The sequence below is a fragment of the Tachysurus vachellii genome, chromosome 4 (genome assembly GCF_030014155.1).
Source record: "Tachysurus vachellii isolate PV-2020 chromosome 4, HZAU_Pvac_v1, whole genome shotgun sequence".
Lineage (NCBI taxonomy): Eukaryota > Metazoa > Chordata > Actinopteri > Siluriformes > Bagridae > Tachysurus > Tachysurus vachellii.
The window spans coordinates 25,595,640-25,617,888 of record NC_083463.1 but is presented as its reverse complement, the minus strand read 5'-3'; the positions used below and the strand labels follow the sequence as shown (position 1 = coordinate 25,617,888).

At 38.5% G+C, this 22,249-nt stretch overlaps 1 protein-coding gene across 7 annotated transcripts in view; it reads right to left on the bottom strand.

Annotated features, from left to right (window-relative positions):
- The window catches only part of LOC132844759 (protein unc-80 homolog), a 52,328-nt gene that overhangs the window by 27,711 nt on the left and 2,368 nt on the right, over positions 1-22,249 (bottom strand). For 2 of the 7 annotated variants that reach the window (XM_060868551.1, XM_060868552.1), the window contains exons 3-30: positions 22,152-22,249; positions 21,259-21,551; positions 20,959-21,082; positions 20,304-20,368; positions 19,854-19,984; positions 18,399-18,666; positions 17,428-17,562; positions 17,120-17,336; positions 16,208-16,339; positions 15,307-15,575; positions 13,565-13,903; positions 13,241-13,372; positions 12,404-12,551; positions 10,197-10,247; positions 9,603-9,751; positions 9,234-9,397; positions 8,591-8,799; positions 7,632-7,676; positions 7,158-7,264; positions 6,435-6,582; positions 5,751-5,923; positions 4,684-4,896; positions 4,061-4,196; positions 3,819-3,952; positions 2,128-2,308; positions 1,839-2,051; positions 661-758; positions 287-487 (exon numbers count right to left, since the gene is read on the bottom strand). The exon at positions 22,152-22,249 is cut by the window's right edge and continues 59 nt beyond it. In XM_060868551.1, the coding sequence (XP_060724534.1) occupies positions 287-487; positions 661-758; positions 1,839-2,051; positions 2,128-2,308; positions 3,819-3,952; positions 4,061-4,196; positions 4,684-4,896; positions 5,751-5,923; positions 6,435-6,582; positions 7,158-7,264; positions 7,632-7,676; positions 8,591-8,799; positions 9,234-9,397; positions 9,603-9,751; positions 10,197-10,247; positions 12,404-12,551; positions 13,241-13,372; positions 13,565-13,903; positions 15,307-15,575; positions 16,208-16,339; positions 17,120-17,336; positions 17,428-17,562; positions 18,399-18,666; positions 19,854-19,984; positions 20,304-20,368; positions 20,959-21,082; positions 21,259-21,551; positions 22,152-22,249 (4,573 nt within the window). The remainder of the gene's footprint in view (positions 1-286; positions 488-660; positions 759-1,838; positions 2,052-2,127; positions 2,309-3,818; positions 3,953-4,060; positions 4,197-4,683; positions 4,897-5,750; positions 5,924-6,434; positions 6,583-7,157; positions 7,265-7,631; positions 7,677-8,590; positions 8,800-9,233; positions 9,398-9,602; positions 9,752-10,196; positions 10,248-12,403; positions 12,552-13,240; positions 13,373-13,564; positions 13,904-15,306; positions 15,576-16,207; positions 16,340-17,119; positions 17,337-17,427; positions 17,563-18,398; positions 18,667-19,853; positions 19,985-20,303; positions 20,369-20,958; positions 21,083-21,258; positions 21,552-22,151) is intronic. The other 5 variants (XM_060868555.1, XM_060868553.1, XM_060868556.1 and 2 more) reach the window with 5 other exon arrangements.

Below are 22,249 nucleotides of genomic sequence, written 5' to 3'. Positions count from 1 at the left end.
CATATTGTGAAATGAAGACATTTTTACTGGTTGCTTTAGGGTTTCTTTGGTGTGGCTCAAGTTGGTGATAATTACTTTTATTGTAGTTTAATGCTGTCCTTAGTGTTTAGGAAACTGACAGGAGCTACAGTATGTATTCAGTTCTGTGAACTCCTGTGAATAACTCTGTTTAAATATACATGGGTTTAAACACTACAATACAGCTATAGTCTCAGTATGGTAAATTCTGCTGGTTCTAAATATACATCACAGTGTTTAGTACTGTTGTGCGGCAGTATTTTTACACCTCCTTGCTCTTCTTGGCACGGGAGCCTACGCTACAGCTGGAGCTGTTTTCTCTCAGACTATCAACAGTCTCTCCATAAAGCAGCTTGATGGCACGGACGAGGCGAGCACAGGAGCGACTGTGACGTTGGTAGCAACGAGGGTGACAATAGTCCACATGGGTGCAGATAAAACTCTGCTGGTTGCACAGTAGGATCATTATCTGAAAGAGGATGAAAATATGTGTTTTAACCGCGCGCACACACGCGCGCACACACGCGCGCACACACGCGCGCACACACACGCACACACACGCGCACACACACGCACACACATGCACACACATGCACACACATGCACACACACGCACACACACATTAGTACGTGTGAACTTACATGTAGCCATGACATATTGCGGTGGTAGTCGTCCACTCCGCTGGTGCTTCCAGGACCCTCGGGCTCAATACTGGGCTCACTAGCACTCCATGGGCTCCCTGAAAATACAGATACAAGTTCACAACTCCTATACACAAGATTAAGAGATACATGTAATGTTTATTAAGTGTTTTTACCTCATTACACAAAATAAAATGAAACAAAACTATATATATATATATGTGTCGGCAGCACAAGAGAAAGCTAGATGTCAGGAGGAAACCGCCGCTGACAGAAAGACAAGATCATTCAGCACCAAGGCCAGCTCACACACACAGGATAGCCAGGCTCAGTGGCTTGAGGGAGATAAAGGAATCACTATGGATGGAACAAATGTGCTGTCTCCCTCTAACTGTTTCTTTTTCAGACATGTCTGGATGAACAACGATTGAGCCTGTTGAGCCTGGGGAAGACAACCTCACCACACCACAGCTGGCTGGACTCCCAGACCTCAAACAGCTTTAGATCCCCCCAAGTGCCCTTCTCTCTCACTCTCTTTCCCATTTGTGTTCCCTACAATAACTCTATGGAGCTATTCAGGACACTGAGCAATCTGTGTCATGGTTACACAACATTGAGATATGTAAACAAATCTGTTAAATATAATCTGTTAAATATAAGTTTTTGTGTGAAATTACTCAAAAGAGGTAAATAACAGTTCAGAATCATTTGAATTGTATGGAACTATAAATAAGAACTGTTATTACCCAAAAGCCCACATGTTTCATGCCCCAATCACCCTCACCTGTGCCCCTATTTTACCCAGATGAACAATGTTGTTTAGGTTCCTGTGTTTCAGTGTTTCATTTTTAGCCTTCTTTGCCTTTTTGCCTTTCACAGGCTCATTTCTAGTCTGTGTTTCATTGTGTGTTTGTTCCTTTTACACTGTGTAAACACTTGCATCTGCTGCTCCTATGTTTACCTGACACAGATGCACTGACGATTAACATTTGGTGAATAGGGTCTCTGCCCCTCTGGATGAGCTCCCAATAATGTTATATTTTTCCACAAATTTATTTCAGTATTGACAGAAATTACCTCAGCATAACCTATAAAATATTACAGATTTCCTTCAAATAAAGTTTTACAGTGTTAAATCACTCAGCATGTAGACAGACATATTAAGAAACCCTTCTCACCAATATCAGTCACCGTGTCTCTGCTCTGAGACAGCAGACGATCAGAATCTGCGTCGTTCTCGGACTCTGAGTCCTGGCGAGACATCTTTGTGCTCTTCAGACTGCCAGCTCTGCGGATGGAGGACAGAGAACCACCTTTCTTCACCTTGAAGCTCCTCGCCCCTTTAATCTGTAGCAGCCGAGTACCTCCGATGCGGATCTTCCTGGTGGGAGCTGAAGAGTGCAGTTGAGAATGAAATGTATGTCGATGAACAAACATAACAGATTCATCAGCACAAAATAATCATACCCAGGGGTTCTTGAGATGATTTCTTTTCATCACATGCCGTGTCAGACTTCAGAGTATGACTGCTGCTGTTCAGAGAATCATGGCCATCCTCATCGTCTAAGATTCCAGCAAAGCTGATCTTCCTCTCGTAGCGATGGCGGCCCAGCTCTGGGTCCAGACGCATCCGACAACTCTCCAAGTCCTAAATTATTGAGATGGTTTGGGCACATTTGTGACTATTATATGATATACTGTTTGGCTAAAAGTACAATTTTACTTTCACCAAATTCTCAGCTTTATTAGGGACAGCTGTACACTGCGCATTCATGCAGTTATTTCATCCTTCTCTCATGTGGCACAATGCATACTGTAGTATGGTACAGATATAGGTCAGGAGCTTCAGGGAATGAAACAACAGAATGATGGAGTGTGATCTCATTTAACCATTGCATGCCACAAGAATTTACACAGAATGGTGTAAAAAAAAGCATCATGTGAGCAGAGGGATTACAGTCTGAAACATGATGTTGGTGAAAGAAATTAGAGGAGAATGCGCATTCTGTGAGTTAGAGCAGTCCGGTCAGAATTTACAGGAAGTCTATAGAAACACAAAAAACACACTTAACCTGTGGTGGTCAGAAAATCATGAACGAGAATCTGTCATAGACCCAAACTCATAGAAACAGGTCAGAAGACAAAAAAAATGTCTTTTCAAATGTGTAGTTAGGCTGAGTCTTCTCCTGTTCTAACTCATCTACCCCAAGGTTTGATGTCTTGTGCATTCTGAGATGCTTTTCAGCTCACCACAGTTGTACAGTGTACAGAGTACTTTGAGTTTCTATGTTCCTCTTGGCAATTTGAACCAATCTGGACATATTCCTCTGTACTTTCTAATTAACAAGGAGTTTCCACTCAGAGGACTGTTGTTTTTTTTTTTTTTTTTTTTTTTTGCAATATTCTGTGTAAACCCTGTGTGCAAAAAGGAGCTTAGCAGTTTCTGAAATACTCAAACCTGCCCATCTGGTACCAAGAACCTTGCCATAATCACAGTACCAGAGATCACACTGAAGTTTAATGTAAACATTAACTAAGACTCGGCCCCAGCACCTGCTTGAATTCGTTGCATTGTGCTTTCGCCACATAATTGGCTGATTAGAAAACTGCATAAATGGACAGGTGTAAAAGTTGTTATTAAAAGGGGATGTATATAGACACCTGACCAATCACACCCATATATTCCCCCATTTGTTATTATAATGACCTCCTCTGTTCAGGAAAGGCTTTTCATTGGATTTAGTGAGCATTAGTGAGGTCAGGGACTGATGGGTGTAGAGGCCTTGCATGGAGCCATCATTCTAGATCTTTTTATGGCTTGGCAACCTTGGCAAACCCAGCCCCAATGGCCCTTGCTTTGTGCACAGGGGCATTGTCATGATGGATTCATGCTTCAGCCCCTTACTTCCAGTAAAGAAAAATGTTATTGCTAAAGAATACAAAGTCAACTGTGTATATTCTTTACAATTGTGTGCTTCTAATTTTGTGGCAATACGTATGGTCTGGTGTCCACAAACATTTGATAATAATATTGTACTTCATCGAAGACTTTTAAAGTCTAACCCTCTTTTGAGATAGATGAAAATATCACTGACTTCTATGGTTACAGTAAATCTGGTCAGTCTGAACTGATGAACAAGTAATGAACACATTCTGACCACTAGGGGCTCTGTTCGTGGGCGTGGAAGGCAGGGAAACGTCTCTCTCAGGAAGGTAGTGATCTCTAAAAGCAGCTGACAAGCAGACATCTTAAGCGCAAAGGGACAGCTGCACTTGGTGGGGTTTACAGTACCTGTGAAAATTGGAAACACAAAAGTCCATCCATAGAGGCACAGAAATAACATACAAGTTCAGTAACATGATCTGGAATGATGTTAGAACTTTAATCATATTATCTTACTGTCATCCAGGAAGTCTTCCTCTTCATCCTCTTTCCTTGCTCTCCTTTTGCTCTCCTCATCATAAATAAAGCCCAGGATGTTAGCTGGACTCTCGCTATCTGAGTGACACAGCTCGCTCAAACGAGTGCCAATCGCCTTTTGGAGAAAACAGAGTACAAGGCAACAATTAAATCTTAAGCGGTTTGATGCTTAATGTAGGGTTAGGGTTAGGCTATCTAAAAGGATAATTTTGCTTTGGGCAAAAAAAAAATCATACGCTTAATACTGAATATTAGTATCAGGGTCAATACTGACCAAAAAACACCAGATTAGTTTTTCCAATCTTATATACTGAAAAATATTGCTAAACGTTAAAAAAAAAAATCCATCCAAAGACTTCGTTAATTTTAATATATTTTCTGCAAATTGGGCAAAAAGTAATGCAAATTATTCTGTGTCCAAGTACTGTTTATATTTTATTTAAGGTTGTTATTATTGTGATTATAAGAAATAGCTCAATGTGAACTGCAACATATTAAACCATTAATTAAACCATGACCATTAATTATTTCCTTTCAAACAAACCATATGTACTTTTATTTTAGATATTTCAACATGAGTTACAGTTTGGACAGGAACTTACATCACCCCACTGGTAGAAATGCTTAGCTGCGTTCCACTGCAGCTTATTGTTTCTCTTGTTCCCAGCCACAGGTGAGCGTCCTCGTGAAAGCCCTCGCTTTGTGATGTTAACATGATGACCTTTCATCCATTCTGGCCAGTTGCCTCGGTTACAGCGATGAACAAAACGAGCGCACTCCAGGAACAAGGAAGCCCTTGCCACCACTGGAGCTTCCTGATCGGGGGGAAAAAACAAACAAATGAACAAAATAAATTAAAACAGACTGCTTCAGGCCTGGTGCCAGTCAAATTAAATTAAAACTGTGATTTAATCATTCAGGGAGATAACCGAGTTTTGTTTCTGAGCATGAAGAACTTCTTAAGGGCAATGGCAATCAAAAAAGACATTTCATTATTATTATTATTGTTAATATTATTATAAGATGCCAAGCAATACTAAAAGGCTAAAATAAAAAAAATAAATTAAACAAGAAACAATAATAATATAGTAAGGAAGCAGCATAACATGTCACACATAAAATGAATGTAGAATACAAAGCAGAATCAGATAAAGGTCATAAAAAGAACAGATGCACTAGTACACTATATCTCAGTGGCATATGCTGAAAGATTGCTACTATATCAGCTACAGTCCAAACAAAGCGCTAGTGTAATATACAAGATTACTGTTCATATGTGTAAACAATGGTACTGATTAGAGGTATAGTGCAGTATACAAGTAACTGGACAGTCCTACTATTGAATGAATGCAGCTACAATAGCTGGATGCAGTGATTACTAAGGCACTAATTAAAAAAGACTTGGTGTATTTTCAGTGCTCTTCAAAAAGAGACAGGGAGAGCTGTAATAAAAAGTCTCAGTCAGCCTCTGTTTACAGGATGCCACAGGTTTGGGGCAGAACAGATACAATGCAAAGTAAGACAGAATAGGGTCTAAAAGGTAAAGGGAATATGAGGATTTTATAATCAATACAAGAGTGTACAGAAAGACAGTTTAAAAGTTAGAAGAATAGTCTCTTGATGAGCGGTCATGCTGTGATGGTGGGTCAGACGGATATTTAAAACAAACCAGGTCCAGTGCAGCAGCCAGGATAGAGGCATCAGGGATGGTTCCTGGCTCACAGCAGTTCAGGAGGAACTGGAACCTCTTCATGCCCTGTCTGATGGCCCCCAGATTTACTATGTTCTTATTCTTCATTACCTCCGGGTTCGAAGCCAAACGCTCTGGGAATCCATGGCATCCTGTTAGTGATAAAACCACAAGAAAAGTACACTGACTATGTATGTATGTATGTATGTATGTATGAAGTGATACTTTATTTTTCTTTATTATTATTATTCTTTATTAAATATGGTAGATAATATGTGGTTATTTTCTACATTTGAGGTATTATTTACCTTTTAGTATAAATAAGGAAGCAAGATTGAATTAAAAAATGTGATGTTATTATCTATACATCCAAAACTTCACATTTAGGCACCTCTTGTGGAGAGCTGGTAGTTCTGGTAGTCAATTTTAGGCCATTGATGGCCAGGACAAAAAAGACAAAATCATTGTCCTTGTGTCACCAGATAGCTTCCCACCGAGATACACAAACAAATACAAACACGCACACAGAGCTGGCATGGAAGATGGTAGAGAACAGTGAGTGCACCAGAAGCACAGAACAGGGACACGGACTGGCACAAACACAGAGGCAGTGGTGGAGGTGCAGTATAGATGGGCGAGGGGGGAATAACCCCAGGGTTCTACCATCTTTCTCCTCTGTGTGGTGAAGCTTGGATGGGTTCCGCCGACCAGACCGCCATTTACCGAGCCTCTTGAAGAAGTTCTCCTCCTCCTCCCTCCCATACTCTGTGGCGCTTCCTTCTGATAGCTTGACCGCGCTGGTGAATTTCACCTGGCAAGACAAAGTGGTCAGCCTTAAGGTCCATTTTTCCAAAAGACTTTTTATGCCACTGCAAACAGGTGTAATTATGTTTACGATAAATGTCGCTCTGGAAAAGGGCGTCTGCCAAATGCCCTAAACATAATGTGTAATTCCATATATGTGGAATCATAGAAACTGGTGTACAAAGAACTTCATGTATACTTAACAGAAAAAGGATAAGTGTAAAAATAATATGCAAAAAAGGCAGAACCCAAAGTACTTGGAGGAAATCCCCAAAGCATGAGGAGAGCATGCAAAATATCTACACACAATAGAGGAGTGAGGCAAACATCATACGACTAAGCCAAAAGTGCCCCATCTTCAAGATTAGTGATATGATATTGCCCACTCAAGAACATAGGTGATACAGTTACACCCTTATAAAATGATTAAATTCAAACAAACTATTTAAAACCTCTATTCATTTTAAACAGTTGTTTTTCATTACATCAGTAAAGTGAAGTAAAGCGACTCCTGTGTTCTATGTAAGGAAAGTTTGCATGGAAATATATAATAATATTTATAATGCCATCACAATGACTCACCTTGGAGCTCTGTCTGATGAAGGAAAGTCTGTCCACTGAGCTGATGTCCAATAGGTCCTCCACACCATCAGCCAGACCAGAGAGAGATGAACGCTTCAGCCAGTTGCCTGCACACATGGTCACAACAGAAAACATGGCTGTCCCAAATAATACAGACCTCCTGACTTATTAAACACAGTTTTTCTTAATGCACTACCTATTAAAAGTGTGGGTTAGATAATATTTGGGTCAGTTTAAGCAGAAGCACTTTTATACCTGAGTAATGAGCAAAAGAGAAACATGGAAATGGAACTGAACTTATGAGGGAAGAACAATACACACACAGGCTTGGACAAAACCTATAATGGTCACACGCATACAGCTTACTGCATACACAGGGCTTACAAACATTGAAAGTACATTGAAGAGATCCCATATAATCTTTATTTAGAGATCTGTAATGATCACAAAATTTACACACACATATACACATACGTAGGACGGAGAGTGTGAATGGAAGGCGTACAGTCCTACGGCATGCTGGCGACAAAAAAGAACACAAAAAAGAGAAATGAGAATGGGTTTAAACCTCTGGTGTATAAGCCATGTGCATATAATTCATACTTAATTTCAACTTAAATTTAAAATAAGTAGATCAAATTCAAGCGTAAAGATCTTACAAGCCTATATTGCCAGATAAAGCACTGGCATACTAGACTCACAAATTTGCACATGGCTTAAAGATTATATAATGAAACATGACATGTCCCCATTTTATACAACAAGAAACTAGAAGGCTAATGTTCATGAATAAAATTTGATGGTGGCTTGAGAGGGCCCGCTAAACACACTCAAATGGTTGAAGGATATTACAGTGATTTGTGATTATTGATCTTGCTAAAGAAACGCAGCTGGTTTTTAGGGTGTTGCCAGGAGGCTTCAGTTGTTAAGGAAACTCAGCTAATAGGTTGCTATCATGAGCCAGCTGGTTACTAGGGTGTTGTTAGGTGTAGCTCAAGGTGGTCACAGTGGTATTTCCAGAAGGTTGCTATATGATCCCTGGTGGTTGTTAGGTTGTTGCTAGGTGGTTTCTGTGGTGTTGCCAATATGTGTTATGATAATCCAGTTAGTTGCTTGGCTTATATTCCCCATGTACTACATAATGGTCAAGTCTTATGTCTATGAATTATGCATTGTCTGGCAACCGTAATTTTGTTATTTCTCACTCTATTCTCTGTACAAATTTTCCAATAGAAGAAGAAGAAGACGATCAGAATTTTGGCTCTTTCAAGCCAACATAATAACAAAATAAACAAGTCCCAACTGTAAATAAAAGCCCAGAAAATGTCCAATGAAATAATGTACATCACACATTGTATACAGTCACAGGTCAGTGAGTTTAGAATTCTCAGCACATTAATGAGGGTAAATGGATGTCACATCCACACACACACCTATGGGAAGTTTAAGCTTCTTGCGCAGTGAGATGCGTCGGGAGCGTGAGCGTGAGCGGCGGTCCGTGGTAGTGCCCGAGTGGGCGGTAGTGCACTCTGATGTGTCCTGTTCTGATTGGCTGCTGGTGTCACTGGCAGCACTCTGAGATTTGAACATCTTCCTCCAGAAGTCCTTCCTTCCTAACAGAGCTCCAGGGATTTGCTCATCACTGACACACATGCATATTGCAACAGATTCTAATCAAGTTGCTTGGATTCTCAAATGGAATCAAAAGGGCAAAAAGGTAATTGAATCACTCCCAAGTATGTAGCAATCATGACAATTGGTTAAACTTTGGCTTGGCAAAAATGTACATAGTAACATTAATTATTTGGCTTTGTGAAAATCCAATATTGTTTATCTTTAGCCTTGGTGTATATCAACTTTTGTTCTCAATGGTAATATTGACCATTACTGAGTGCTACAACTATTCATTAAAATACCTATGAAAAACATTTTGTGTAAGAAATTTTCTCGAAAATTAATTTTTTTACATTCCTAAACAATACAAAAAAATCCCATAAAATAGAACATGTAATAGATGATCCAGATATTCTGTTATGTTAATCATAAATGTTTTTGTTATTTGTGTAATGCTGTAACCTTTTATGTGCATTGGGCTTGGTCTCCTCTTTGTCATCGATTTTCTTTGTGGCATTGAGTTTTTCTGCACTGTCCAACAGGGCACTTAATGCCACACGACGAAATACGTTGCCATGTGATTCTTTGATAAACTGAACCAGCTGTCGAATGTCACAGTACAGACCCTGTTTTTTTTTTTTTTTAAATGTGAATGGTGTACATATGAGAGAGACAGAAATGGAGACAGAGAAAGAAAGGAAAAGAAACAGAAGAAAAGACTCAGACTTAGTGACAGGATGCAAAGGATTTATACTGAAACACAAGTACTTATGAATATATGACAATTGTGAGACTGCAAATTGTCTTACATTCCTAAACGCTGGGACTCACCAGGTTTTCTGGACTGTGCAGCTCATGTGTAGTGGATGCGCATCTGGTTATGAGGGATTTGAACATGCAGCCCACAACCACTGCCTCCATGCTCTGGGCAAGAGATTTATCCCCTCCTGTAGCAAAATTGTTTCCAAAGCCAGCTTTGTCTGAAACCATACAGAAGTGATTTTAGATGCTGAGATGAGGATCAAAGACAAGAAGAAAGAAACTGAATTGAGGCTCAGGCATGAGTGAGAGAACAACATGGCAAGCACAAAGCCATCAGCACATACAAGATGTAAAAAAAGGCAAAAATTATAAAGCACAGATGCAAGGCAACAGGTCTTAAGGATTACACACATGCAAATGTCTGTGGCCTGATAACTCTTGGACCTAAAAATCAGGTTATGCTTCCATATCACAGCATTAAGTTTTTTTCTGTTGGTTTTGAAAAAGCAGTATTTTATATAGGTCACATGTCATTTTTAGTTACTACTCTGATGTAGTCATCCTACTCTGGAGGTGAGAATGTCACCTTAGACACAGAGAGGGGTGCAGGAATGGGAGTAATGCCTATTTTTTGGGCAGTAAATTTAGATATTGTGTATCTACCGAAGTTTCGCTTATTCGCCCTCCTGGACCTCTCACCTGCACTGCCGTATTCTGCAAGAGAAGAGATGCGGGGCAACATTGGTGTCAGGCCAGCACAGACATGTAGTTTTCAGGATAACACTAAAACACCTATTCCAAACACACACACGCACACACAAACCTCACACTCCAAGGGAACTTCAGGGTTTCATTATCATTCCACTCATATGTTCACTAACTTGCCAACTGCTAAAAGTACTGCAAGTAAATTACAATTTAGTTCACATTATTTACTGAGAATTGGGGGGAAAAAAATCACCAACCATGCACCATCTAACACTTCTAAATATTAAATATTGGCAAGTCTACTGAAAGGATGAGTGACTGAGTAATGGAGGAAGAATTATTTACACACACTGGTGTTTTATGGCAAGAGGGTACATCTGAGGGTAGAATAGGACAAATCTATCCACACTACAGCCTAAACTGCCCTTAGAGCCCCTACTAGTCCCTAAAACACAGTTTTAAGGGAGGCGAGTGACAGAGGAGAAATGGGAGAGTGGAGAAAAGTGAATGGAAAACAACAAACAGACATGATCAGTATTTCCAGAACAATAAAAAAAACAATAAGTTTACTCACTTCTATTTTAGAGAATGGACTACAGTTTCTGTTTAACTATGCATAATTATAAGTATAGGCACTGCAATAGGTACAGGGTGGAAGAAGAAAGTATCTTTACAAATTTTATTCAGTATAAAAAGTCCACTGATGTCCACCGCTGTTCCTTGGCTCCATATGTCTGGTATATTGGGGTTTGTGATCTACATTTTCTTGATTAATAATTCTAGTATCACAGAAAATGACCTAATACCCTGTATAATATGTAATATTTAACTAAAACTGTTTAGACTGTGTATCACTATATAGTGCCTTCCAAAATTTGGGGGCAAGTTTTTTTTATTTAAATAAAAACAGGAATTAAGGTTTCTTTTTGCCAAAATTTGTCTTTCAAATCTAACACTGTACATTCTTCAATAAGCACTATCAAAATAATGAAACATGGTGGTGGTAGCAGCAAGTTGTGGGGAAACATTTCCTTAACAGGAACTGGGGGTCTTGTTAAAACGTAAAGACGGATGTATTGGTAAGACAACCTGCTTCAAACTGCCAAAAAACTAAAGCTTGGGAGAAAGCATACCTTTTAGCAGGACAGTGATCCGAAGCAAAAGGCCAAAGCAACTAGAGCTCAAAGACCAGATCTCAAGCCAACTGAGAATCTGTGACACTGTTTGAAAATTAATGTTCATAAGCACCATCCAACAAACCTAAAGAACATGAAGCAAATCTGCCAGGGGTAATATGGGAAAACAGTTCCCAAACAGTCTGCATAGTTGGTATGAACATAACCAGTCCTTATTGCTGCCAAATATAAGTCTGTAGGGGTTTAATACCTATGCAACCAGCATTTTAAATTTTTTTCTTTTTTAAGATCTGTTGACAAATAAAACATTTTGACTTTGAGCATTGTCATGATAAATATCATTTAAATTGAATGGTTTTCAAGGCAGTTACATGCTTTTTCGAGGCATTGTAGTTGTGAAAAGGTGTTATCATTAAATTATCATCAAGGGAGGGGGAAAAAAACGGTGAAAAAAACTCAGTGGACTTACTGGAAATAAAATCCTGTTATAAGGTCATAAACTGAAGTCAAGTTCAGTTGAAGATTGTAATACTGTAACATGTGGAAAGTTTAAGGGGTGAATACTTATGCAAGGCACTATATATTTTGTACACACCTGATGTGATATATCTGCACTAACTGTCTAGACAGTTTTATAATGTTTAGGGATCATGTCAGACTACACAACATTGTATGCTGAATAGACAGACTGAAAGACACTAGCAAACACAGAAAGCCTTGAGACACACACAGAAATGCTGTACAGTAGAGACAGGTTTCATGTGTCATGATATTATCTGATCAATTATGGCATTATGGTATTATTAGTTTATCTGAAAATATCATATGACAAAATATTCAAATGTACTGTATAGAGAATGGTGAATTATAACTGCTTTCAATGGCTACACTGATAATTTACCTTCTGTTGAGCAAAAATTCCATTCTCGTTGTACGGTATCAGCATTTTTTATGTTACAGAGTTAAAAACTTGTAGCTGATTGTGAGATTGTGTGGTATACAGTGTCTGTAGACATTTCCCCTTACTGTCAGTGATGGGCTCCATACAGAAGCCAAGAAGAGCATGCAGAAAGTCCACTATGTTGTTGAGAGAATCCTTGTTGACATACTCTTTCATGGTCTGCCGGAACTGCACTTTATCTAGCTTGTACAGACTGGTCAGGCAGTTCTGAGCCTACACAGTGGAAGTCAAAAAGCATGAACACACAATCCAAACTACTACTACAAATGATGTTAAGGTGATAGATGCTTTCTATTTGAGCATTATATGTTACAATGGTTCCACAAGGCAGACTTTTACAAACTGCCACTTATGATACACTACTGATTGCACCCTCATCTGCATACATGTGCTCGCCAAGACTGATGAGTGTCACCATGACTGACAAAGGAGAGAGAGAAATATCATCCATCTCACACAGAGAGCACAGACAAATACTCTGGACTCCTGGCAATGGATGGATTTGGCATTGTCAGGGTTTGTTCATTAGATATTCCTCAGGTTTATATTTCTAACAGTGCATTTATGAGATTTACTAAATGCTAACAGCTTTACTTGGCAAACAATTTTTTTTTTTTGAGATTTCAACTTCTGGTTTCTATAATGCAGTTTGTTTTGCAAAACTTGATATTTGATCCTAAAATACAATTTGGCTGAATGACGGCATTTGATATGCCAATCATTGCTTATTCAAATTGTTATTTGAACTCGATCAAATTCCACTGAAATGTTTCTGAAGGTTTGCCTGTTTACCTAAACCCTGAAGGACTAGAGTAGACTGAAATTGATGGAAGCACAGCTTGAAGCTTCAAGTATGTACAGTTTTTAAAAACTGCATCTACAGGTATTAATAAACCACTCACCTGCATGCGCAGACGGTCTCCAGAGAGCCCACGATGGCCTTCCCCACAGCCGTAGGCACAGCCAAGAGACTTCACAATTTTAATAAGCATTGTTAGAGCTAATCTGTGAGTACTAAGGGTGGAGTCCTCTTCCTAGGAATAGGACATGGAAGCAGTATGATGGTACATGTAATATACCATCAGAATATACAATACTAGTAAACTATTATTTACTAGCGTACAAGGCAATGCATATAAAAATGCACATGGGCATTTCCACAGAGACAAAAATCACACATTCTCTTGTCACTTATTGTCCGACAAATATCAATTTAAGTCACATACCTTATTGCCTTTGTTGTTTTTAATATCATTTTTACTTCCACTTCCACTCTCTCCTCCTCCACCTCCTCCATCTCCTCCTCCATCACCATCTCCACTCCCCCCACTGGGAACAGCCCCACTGCTGCCAGCCACACCTCCATGAGCACCGCCTACACTTTGACTGGCTCCTTCCTTAGAAAGGTCTGCCTCCTTCACCTTGTCCTCTTGTTTGGCACCCTTCTTAGACATGCTGGGCACAACACCCAGCTGCAACAGGCATTCGATAATGTTGAGAGCCACGTCGCAAATCCGAGAGCTAATGTCATGAGTGAGGACAGCATACAAAGCCCTGAGGACAGCCTAGAAAAATAGAATTAGAGATTAGAAAGAAAGATTAGTAAAAAGGCTGCCTAGGTTATAAACGTCAGACAGATTGTCAATTTTGTGATTTGGCTGAGGTTTACAGTCATGGAAAAAAAAAGACTCTTTCAATTCTATGTTTTTATTTATTACGGTCCAAATAACAATTGTGAGGTCTTCACTAATTTATATATACACACATACTGTATAACGACATTATTCAATATGTAGTCATATGTAGTCATGTAGTCAAATAAACCAACTACATCCACAATCATTAAGAGGATAATTAGCAGCTAGGTCTTATTAATAAAATTCTCATGATTAGTTAATCAGCAAGAAGTGTGAATGCTCCAGACCTTCAAACTGCCAAAAGCTCTGCTTTCAAAAAAGTAATCAGGTGTGATTACATCATGCCAAGAAGGATGGACATCAGCCCTGATCTCAGAAAAGCAAATATTGCTACTGACCAACTGGAGAAGGGTTATAAGGCCATCTCTAAATAATTTCAAATTTACCGTTCTGTAGTGAGATGGATTACTTACAAACAAGGAACCTTTAAGACAGTTGCAAATCTTCCCCAAGATTGGGCATCCCACCAAATTCTTTCTGAGTTTAGCTACAAGTTACGTCATGTGTCCTACAGGCTTCTGTTAGGACATTAAATGTTTATGTTCATGAGAGCACAATCGGAAAAAGAGTAAATAAGTATGGCTTTTATAGAAGGGTGGGAAAGAAAAAACCCTTCTCTATAAAAAGAATATGACTTGGCAGATCTGCACCTGACCAAACCACAAAAGGTCTGGAACAATATCAGGGGACTAAAGAGATCCAGGGGAAGATGTTCAGTCATTGTATGCCACATGGCACAGCAAAAAAACGAAGCCGTCAATACAAAACACGTCATATCACTTATCAGGTCATACTGAAAATCAAGGTGGTGGAGGGGTGATGATTTGGGCTTGCTTTGTAGGTACTCCACATTATACCAGATAATAGGCCATCTTTAAAGCAGCTTAAGCTGACCAAAGTGGGTCATACAACAAGACAGTGATCCCAAGCATGGCAGTAAATTTACATGTGAATGGCTAATAATGAATTGGTTGCAGTGGCCAGGTCAATATCCAGACTTCAGCCCCATTGAGATGCTGCGGGGGAATTATAAAAAGACCCTAAAGGAATGCCTTCAAACATCTGTAAACTGAAGCAAATTTGTGAAGCAGATAAGGGCCAAATTTCTCCTAAACATTATGATACAAATAAACTTTTTTTAGCATCAATTATTTTATAAGTCACTATGTATGTAATCAGTGAATGTATTGACCTACTGACCCATTGTATTAAAAAAAAAAAAAAAAGGATAATAAACTAAACAACTTTCTGAAAAATTCTCTCCCCCTTACAGAGAGATCCAGCATGCCATTCTTCAGGATAAAGTTGTTGGTTCCCTCAATGCTTTCTCTTTCTTCCAGACATGAGTAGTTGATACAGGAGTCAGTGAGGCTGCGTGGCAGGTTGGAGCAAGCCAATGGCTCACAGGGCATCTCAGGGATGGGGTTTGGATTGCAGAGCTTCTTAATGTGTTCAGTGAAGAAATCAGTGTATCCCACATTAAAAGAGGCCACTGTTGTGTTAAAAGTGGCCATAGTGATAGTGGAGATCTGGGAACGGACTGGGAGATGAGAAAGAGAGAGACAGAGAGAGAGAGAGAGACAGACAGAGAGAGAGACAGAGAGAGGGGGGGCAGACAAAGTACAAGTCAGATAATGGGGTACAGTATGCGTTTTTAATGAAATAATCAGTGAAAAAATAGTGCGATGATAAAACACCTCATTGGGCAAATTATTCTTGTCAATGCCAATACTTTATTCTTGTTAATGCTTATTTTTACTAATGAATTAAATTTTATTATAAGAAGACCACATTATTTTTTATTTATATATAGTTATAATATTTAATGTTTTAGAAAACAACTTTAAAACTGTAAAACTTTAAAACTTAGTTTCCAATTATTCCTGCAGCTATGAATAGTTGTAACCTGACCAGGACCTCTTATTTTTCTCTATATCGAAGTTCACAATACAAAAAAAGCAGCTTGTCGTGTTATAGAAAATATGCAAACCTTTGCCTTTGTCCTGACTTCTGCCTGTTTCCTAATTCTGTTCTGTGCGTTAGATTTGTTTGACTGTGTTAAAGGATCTTAACCTTTAGGATTAAGCTGTGTCTGTTTCTGCCTCCTGACACTGCAATGGACACTGAAAAATTGCTTAATCATTTTTATAAGATGGGATGAAGGACACTTACCGCCCTCTTTGATGGTGTTCTCACTGTGGCTGTTGGAGTGGTCAGGCAGGTTGTGGTGGGAATGAGAGTGTTTTACTCCAAGACTGTCCACATCCCCTGCTGTGTCTGTGCTGCCACGACGTGTCAACTTCCCTGCCAGACAAATAAACATAAGCATTTAACATAATCCAACTGGCTATAACGTAATAAAATCATTATTATAATTAGGATTAAATATATCCAAGAATGACAATGTGTCTCGATTTTATTCACATAAAACCAAACTAAGAAAGACAAAAATAGTAAAAAGGCTGCCTAGGTTATAAACGTCAGACAGATTGTCAATTTTGTGATTTGGCTGAGGTTTACAGTCATGGAAAAAAAAAGACTCTTTCAATTCTATGTTTTTATTTATTACGGTCCAAATAACAATTGTGAGGTCTTCAAAATAGGCATTTAATTTACACTTCTTTTTAAGGAGTGGACACATTATGTCTAGAAAAGGTTTAAAAAATCGAGCGTAAAAATGTATCATCCGAACCACATATGTGATTTTGGTTGGATCCCTGCCCAGGAAACGAACATGGTCCATGGTGCATAGAGTGTAGGATCCTGCCACTGGACCACCAGGGTTTTAGTATTACTCAGGTATTACTGTAATATTACTCACACCAATTGCACCAATGCTTTTTAGTCTTTCTAGTCTAGTCTTTGCTTTTTAATATATAACTTCGTTAATATTCTATGAATTTCCATTTTTCTAACTCTGACAAAATGATTTTCTTTCTTTTTGGTGGCTACCATTTCATAGAAATAATTACTGAATATAATATTTATTACTGCATAAAGAAACATCACCACCCACAACACATCACTTACAGCATTCAAACAAGAATGTTTTTTGATCTAGTATCACTTAAATGCTAGTGTTACCCATGATAGTGGAGGGCCAGCCACTTCGCTCCAGGGCCCGCCGGTCATCACCCAATCCAGAGAAGCTTCCAAATGAGAAGGTGCTCCGTGTAGGTGAAACATCCAGGTGGTCCTCGTGCATGAGGAAAGGCACCCCCATACGCCGTTGTCTCTTCTTTCCTGTATGGTGGAAAGGAATAGAGCCCTTCCTTTCCCTGTCCTCCCTGCGGTTCTTAAACTGAAGACGTATAAAAAAACAGAACATGGGTTCTTTAACATTTGCTTTCTAAAGCTATTAAGATGTATTTAAGATCCTGGAACCAACAAACCTTTTTAAAAATGTTCATGCTCATGTCTGTGGAGAGGTCTGGGATGGCTTGTCTTCTGAGGTTGGTAATGGATATTTTGGAGAAGGTCTCTGAGCTCAGGGATCTCCCCTCCTCATTACACTTTAGGGTCATGTCCTTAGCACAGAGAAAGTATAATCATATCTTCCATACAGAATTTTACAAATTGTATGATTTCTGTTCAAGTCATTAAGGGCCAAGCATTCTATTTCAACCAAAAAATTCAAAAAATTACATTTTGCTGTCTTCACTAAGCAAACTACTTAAGCATTCGCAGGGCAAGCTATTAAAAAATGAGACCCTTGTATTCAATGATTGCTAGATCACCAAATTTGCACAACGGTAGGAATTTCTGATTATTTCTACCCTATTATTTTTATCCTTATTTCATCAGACATTCTGTGATTTTATGAACAGCCAACTTCAGTTCGGAGTTGGACTTTCCAAAACCAACTTAATTTAAGATTCAGGTGATAGACTGGTAATGACCTCTAATTCTATTCTGGACCAGATGTCACCATGTTTATAAATTGGGACATAGCTGTCACACCATACTGTACATTATATACCAGTAAAAATGATTTTGTCAGAAACCATAATACTTAAATCTGTGTGAAAGAATTAAAAAATACATCTAAAAAAAAAAATCACCACAGAGCTGAAATATCTGGAGGAAATGAGAGAAGACTATTTCTTCTCTGTAAAAAGAGTAAAAAAATCCTCATAACAAGTCCGCTTTAATAATGTTCTTAATATTTAATAAGATTTAATCTAAATCTAATCTAAATAATTCATTCTTTGATATTACTTGATTATAATGTAATCATTTAAATTTCCTGGCATACTTGCATATGCATATTTAAAGCATATAATGCACTGTGACATTGAGTTAAAAGGTTTTCATATAGTTCTATCATGTAATTCACATCTAACTAGTTTGCAGTGTAATCTACCTGTGTTTTATGTGTGTTGACCAGAGATGGAGTTGCAGCCACCATGGAGCTGCTCCGTGGTCGAGGTAGAGGTGCCGTGGGGGGTTCGGGTGGCTTTTCAGGTTTCTCTAGCAAAATCTGCCTGAGTCGCTGCAGGTAGAAGAGAAGAGCCCAGTGCACACCCTCCTCTGTCCAATGAGGCTGAAGCAAGCAACGTAGTACGGCCACGTCAAAGTAGGTGGCATAGCGTGCCCGCTGGCATACAGAGACACCTCCAGTAGCTGACAACCTACCAAGAGATGTGTTTTATATATCAGGGCCTAAATTAAAAGTGTGTGGTCCTCAGATTTCAATTATATAGTCATTTTTCCCAAAAAGCAAAACTATAAAACACAGATAGGAAAAAATAAGTACACCCTTCATACTTCCACAATCATTGAGAGAGAAAGCACATTAAAGGTTTATGCTCCATGACAGAACAAACAGAAAAAGACAAAATAAAGTACAGCCTTCATGGAAGGGTGGCTAGGAAAAAGCCCCTTCACTCCAAATATCAGCATGATTTCAGTTTGTAAAATTGAATTGAAAAAATTGAAAAAAGCACAGAAGTTCTGGAACAATATCCTTTGTACTGATGAGTCCAAACACAGCATATCACTACAAACACCTCATACCACATGTCAGGCATGGTGGAAGACAAGAAATGTTTGAGACATTGCAGCCACAGACCTGCAGCCACAGGACCTGGGTAGCTTGCAGTCATTGAAAAACCTACTGGTACAGTGACAAATAACAAAACATCTTGATGTTTTATGTGATGAGGGTCATTTTGCTGACCCCTTAGAGGGGAAAAAGCACTATAAACCAATACACCTTTATTCTGACTGATCACCTTTATCCTGTCATTTCTATCCTGTTGGGAGTCTCTTCCAGGATGAGTCTCCCTATTCACGGAGCACAAGGGTTCAACAAATGGCTTGCTAAGGATGAAAAATATTAGAATTAAATGCTATGGGTCATCAGAGCTCAACCCTATTGAACATCAGTTGGAGATGTTAGCGCAGCTCTATATCTCCAATAACAAATCATTCAACTGAGAAGAATGTCACCTGGAAGAATTGCTCAATCATTGCACTATAGTTACAGGGACTTGTAGCATCTATGCGAAATGGACATTAAAGCTATTTTCCAGGAGAACACTACCCAGAAGACATAAATTCACCGCAGAACACTACCAAGTTTGCATCACACTACTTATGTCAGCCCGCCTTCTGCCACCATAAAGGACTTAAACACAGGAAATGGATAATAACATGGAGTAAAAGACTGAAGTTTTTTTTTTAATTTGTTTTTTTTTTGAGTCTTTAGCCAGGGTCTATGCAAAATATTTGGCCTCAGTTGTACATATATTTATTTCTAACTAAATTCATGTGGTTTGTGTGTTGTGTGTTTCTCTAGACACGTAAGACTGCTCACTTCTTTTGAGTGACGCCTCGATCACATGGCTGCTGTGAGGTGCCTCCTCTCTCCACCGAGTTGCCACGGCGACAGCTCTGGCCCTTCACCGAAGGAGAGGAGGAGCCAGACTTAGCAGATTCACACACAACCTGGAGAGGAGAGGAAATCAGGTCACATGACCCAAGCAATGAGAAATCACATTACTGAAGGAAAAAAGCTTTCTGGGGATTGTGAGGTCTAACAGGATATGCAGTTGCTCAACACACACCATCAGATCAATCACTCCCAAACCAGTCATTTCCTAATTATGTCTACTTTCTGTTTGCTTTAATAAATATAAACTTGATCCAATTTGAGGTAAGTGATGAGGCTACCAGTAAGTAACAAAAGTAACCGGTTCCTATTGGTTCCCATGTAAATCTGAATGTGTTATTCTGGATTTGTATCACAAGATGTTTAAGTACTTACTGTGGGACAAGGGTTACTAGGGGCACAGAGAGTGCACTGGTTATTTACCACAGAGTTCCTCTTTGCTGTGGAGAAAATGTAAAAAAAAAAAAAAATGAAACAATTACACTTGAAATATCAATTTAAATATGAATGAATGCTCATTTTTTGATCTGAAAGGGTGTATATCAAAAACAAAAGAATTGGCCTCCCCAGTACAATATTATTGGAGGGATCTAATATAAAAATGTTGTACTATAAGCAGTATGAATATAATACAAAAAAATCAATTATTAATCTTGAATTTTTGTATTATATTAATCTTTGTATAATATTAAACCTTTTGTATTATGTTTCTTATGATCTGGAAAGCTGTTTTGAGACAATGTCCGTTTTTAAAAGTGCTATACAAATGAACTTGAATTGAATTGAATCTAAATGTTTTATTTTTGGATTTTTAATGAATTAGAATATAATTCATGTATGTATATATATATATATATATATATATATATATATATATATATATATATATATATATATATATATATATACTGTATATAAATGTTAATATATATAAGCCCAAATAAAATGTAATCTGATTCTTGTGTGTTAGAAGTTAGTTTGGTATCCATTTTTTACCTTTATAAATGATTTACTTATACCCAAATCTCACCAGTAACAATGTTGCGCATGGGCTTGATGAGAGCAGAGAAGGCAGGAACATCGGGCTGACGATGCTCCCACATGGGCTGCCAAATCACAAGGCCACTAGCCAAGCGAAATGTAAGATCAGACTCCTGTCCAATACAAAGTGTTAGGCTTAAATGTGTTGCATATTAACCTGCCTAATTCAACTCATCAAACACTATAGACATATAGTAGGCACTCCAGACATAAACATTATATAGAATTATAGACATGCTGTAGGTAAATAGAATAAATGACAGAAAATATGCAAAGAAACAGAACAGACCTTAATGCGGTTGACAAGAGGAGCAAAGAGAAAAACAAACAGCTCTACAGTGGCCATGTTCTTGTGGTAAAGTTTTGCTCGAGCATACTCGTTCTCTTCTGGAGTACTGCCATTACGATCCAGATGGCTTTGGTTGCTCAAAGGCTGGAAGAAGGCACAGCTGCTGCCACTGCTGCCACCCCCAGACCATCCATGTCCCTGGTCCTGGTGGCACTCCTGAGCTGCCTCCAGCAGCATCCAGTGAAGAGTGTGGAGTAGCTTGGTCTCAGCTACACCTAGTTTATCCTGGTGCCCTGGTTGAGGCATAGTAACATTTTTCATTCAGCATTTTTAATTAAGCAATGGCATAAACATTTAAGCAAAACAAATATAAAAATAAGTCCAAAATTACGCATTATGTAGGCCTTTTTTAAAAATTACATTTTAAAACAGTTGAATTTTCTTCACCATATATATTTCATACCAGCATTAAGTATCTTGAAGCATCTTTAAAAAGTTATGCATGCTGTAACTTACCATTAGAACAAAGCAAACAAAAATGTTTTGTGGGCATGAATACAGAAACAAGATATAAAATTGTGCCAAGGTAAATAAATAAACATGACCTTAAATTCCTTTCTACAGTACAATACAATTAAAATAACAATTTTTATTAACAATAACAACTGCTGCTGACTGATCAAGTGGAATTCAAGAAAATATGTATGAGAGTTTGATATATGGCATTAATATAAAAAAAAAAAAAAATAGTGTGTGTTAGTGGCAGAAAAGTAATTTCAAAGAAATGTACTCAAAATTAACAAGAAATTGTCAAACATCAAAGTTTATGTTAAACACACCAGTATCAAGCTGTCGTGTGTCAGAGTATGCAGTTGTAGACTTTGGCTTCTTACCTAGCTTGTTGCGGTTGGAGAGGAGGATAGAGGTGCAGTGGAGGACATGAGGCAGTGCAGCCTGCACAAGCTCCCAACGCATAATGCTCTGGATGGCC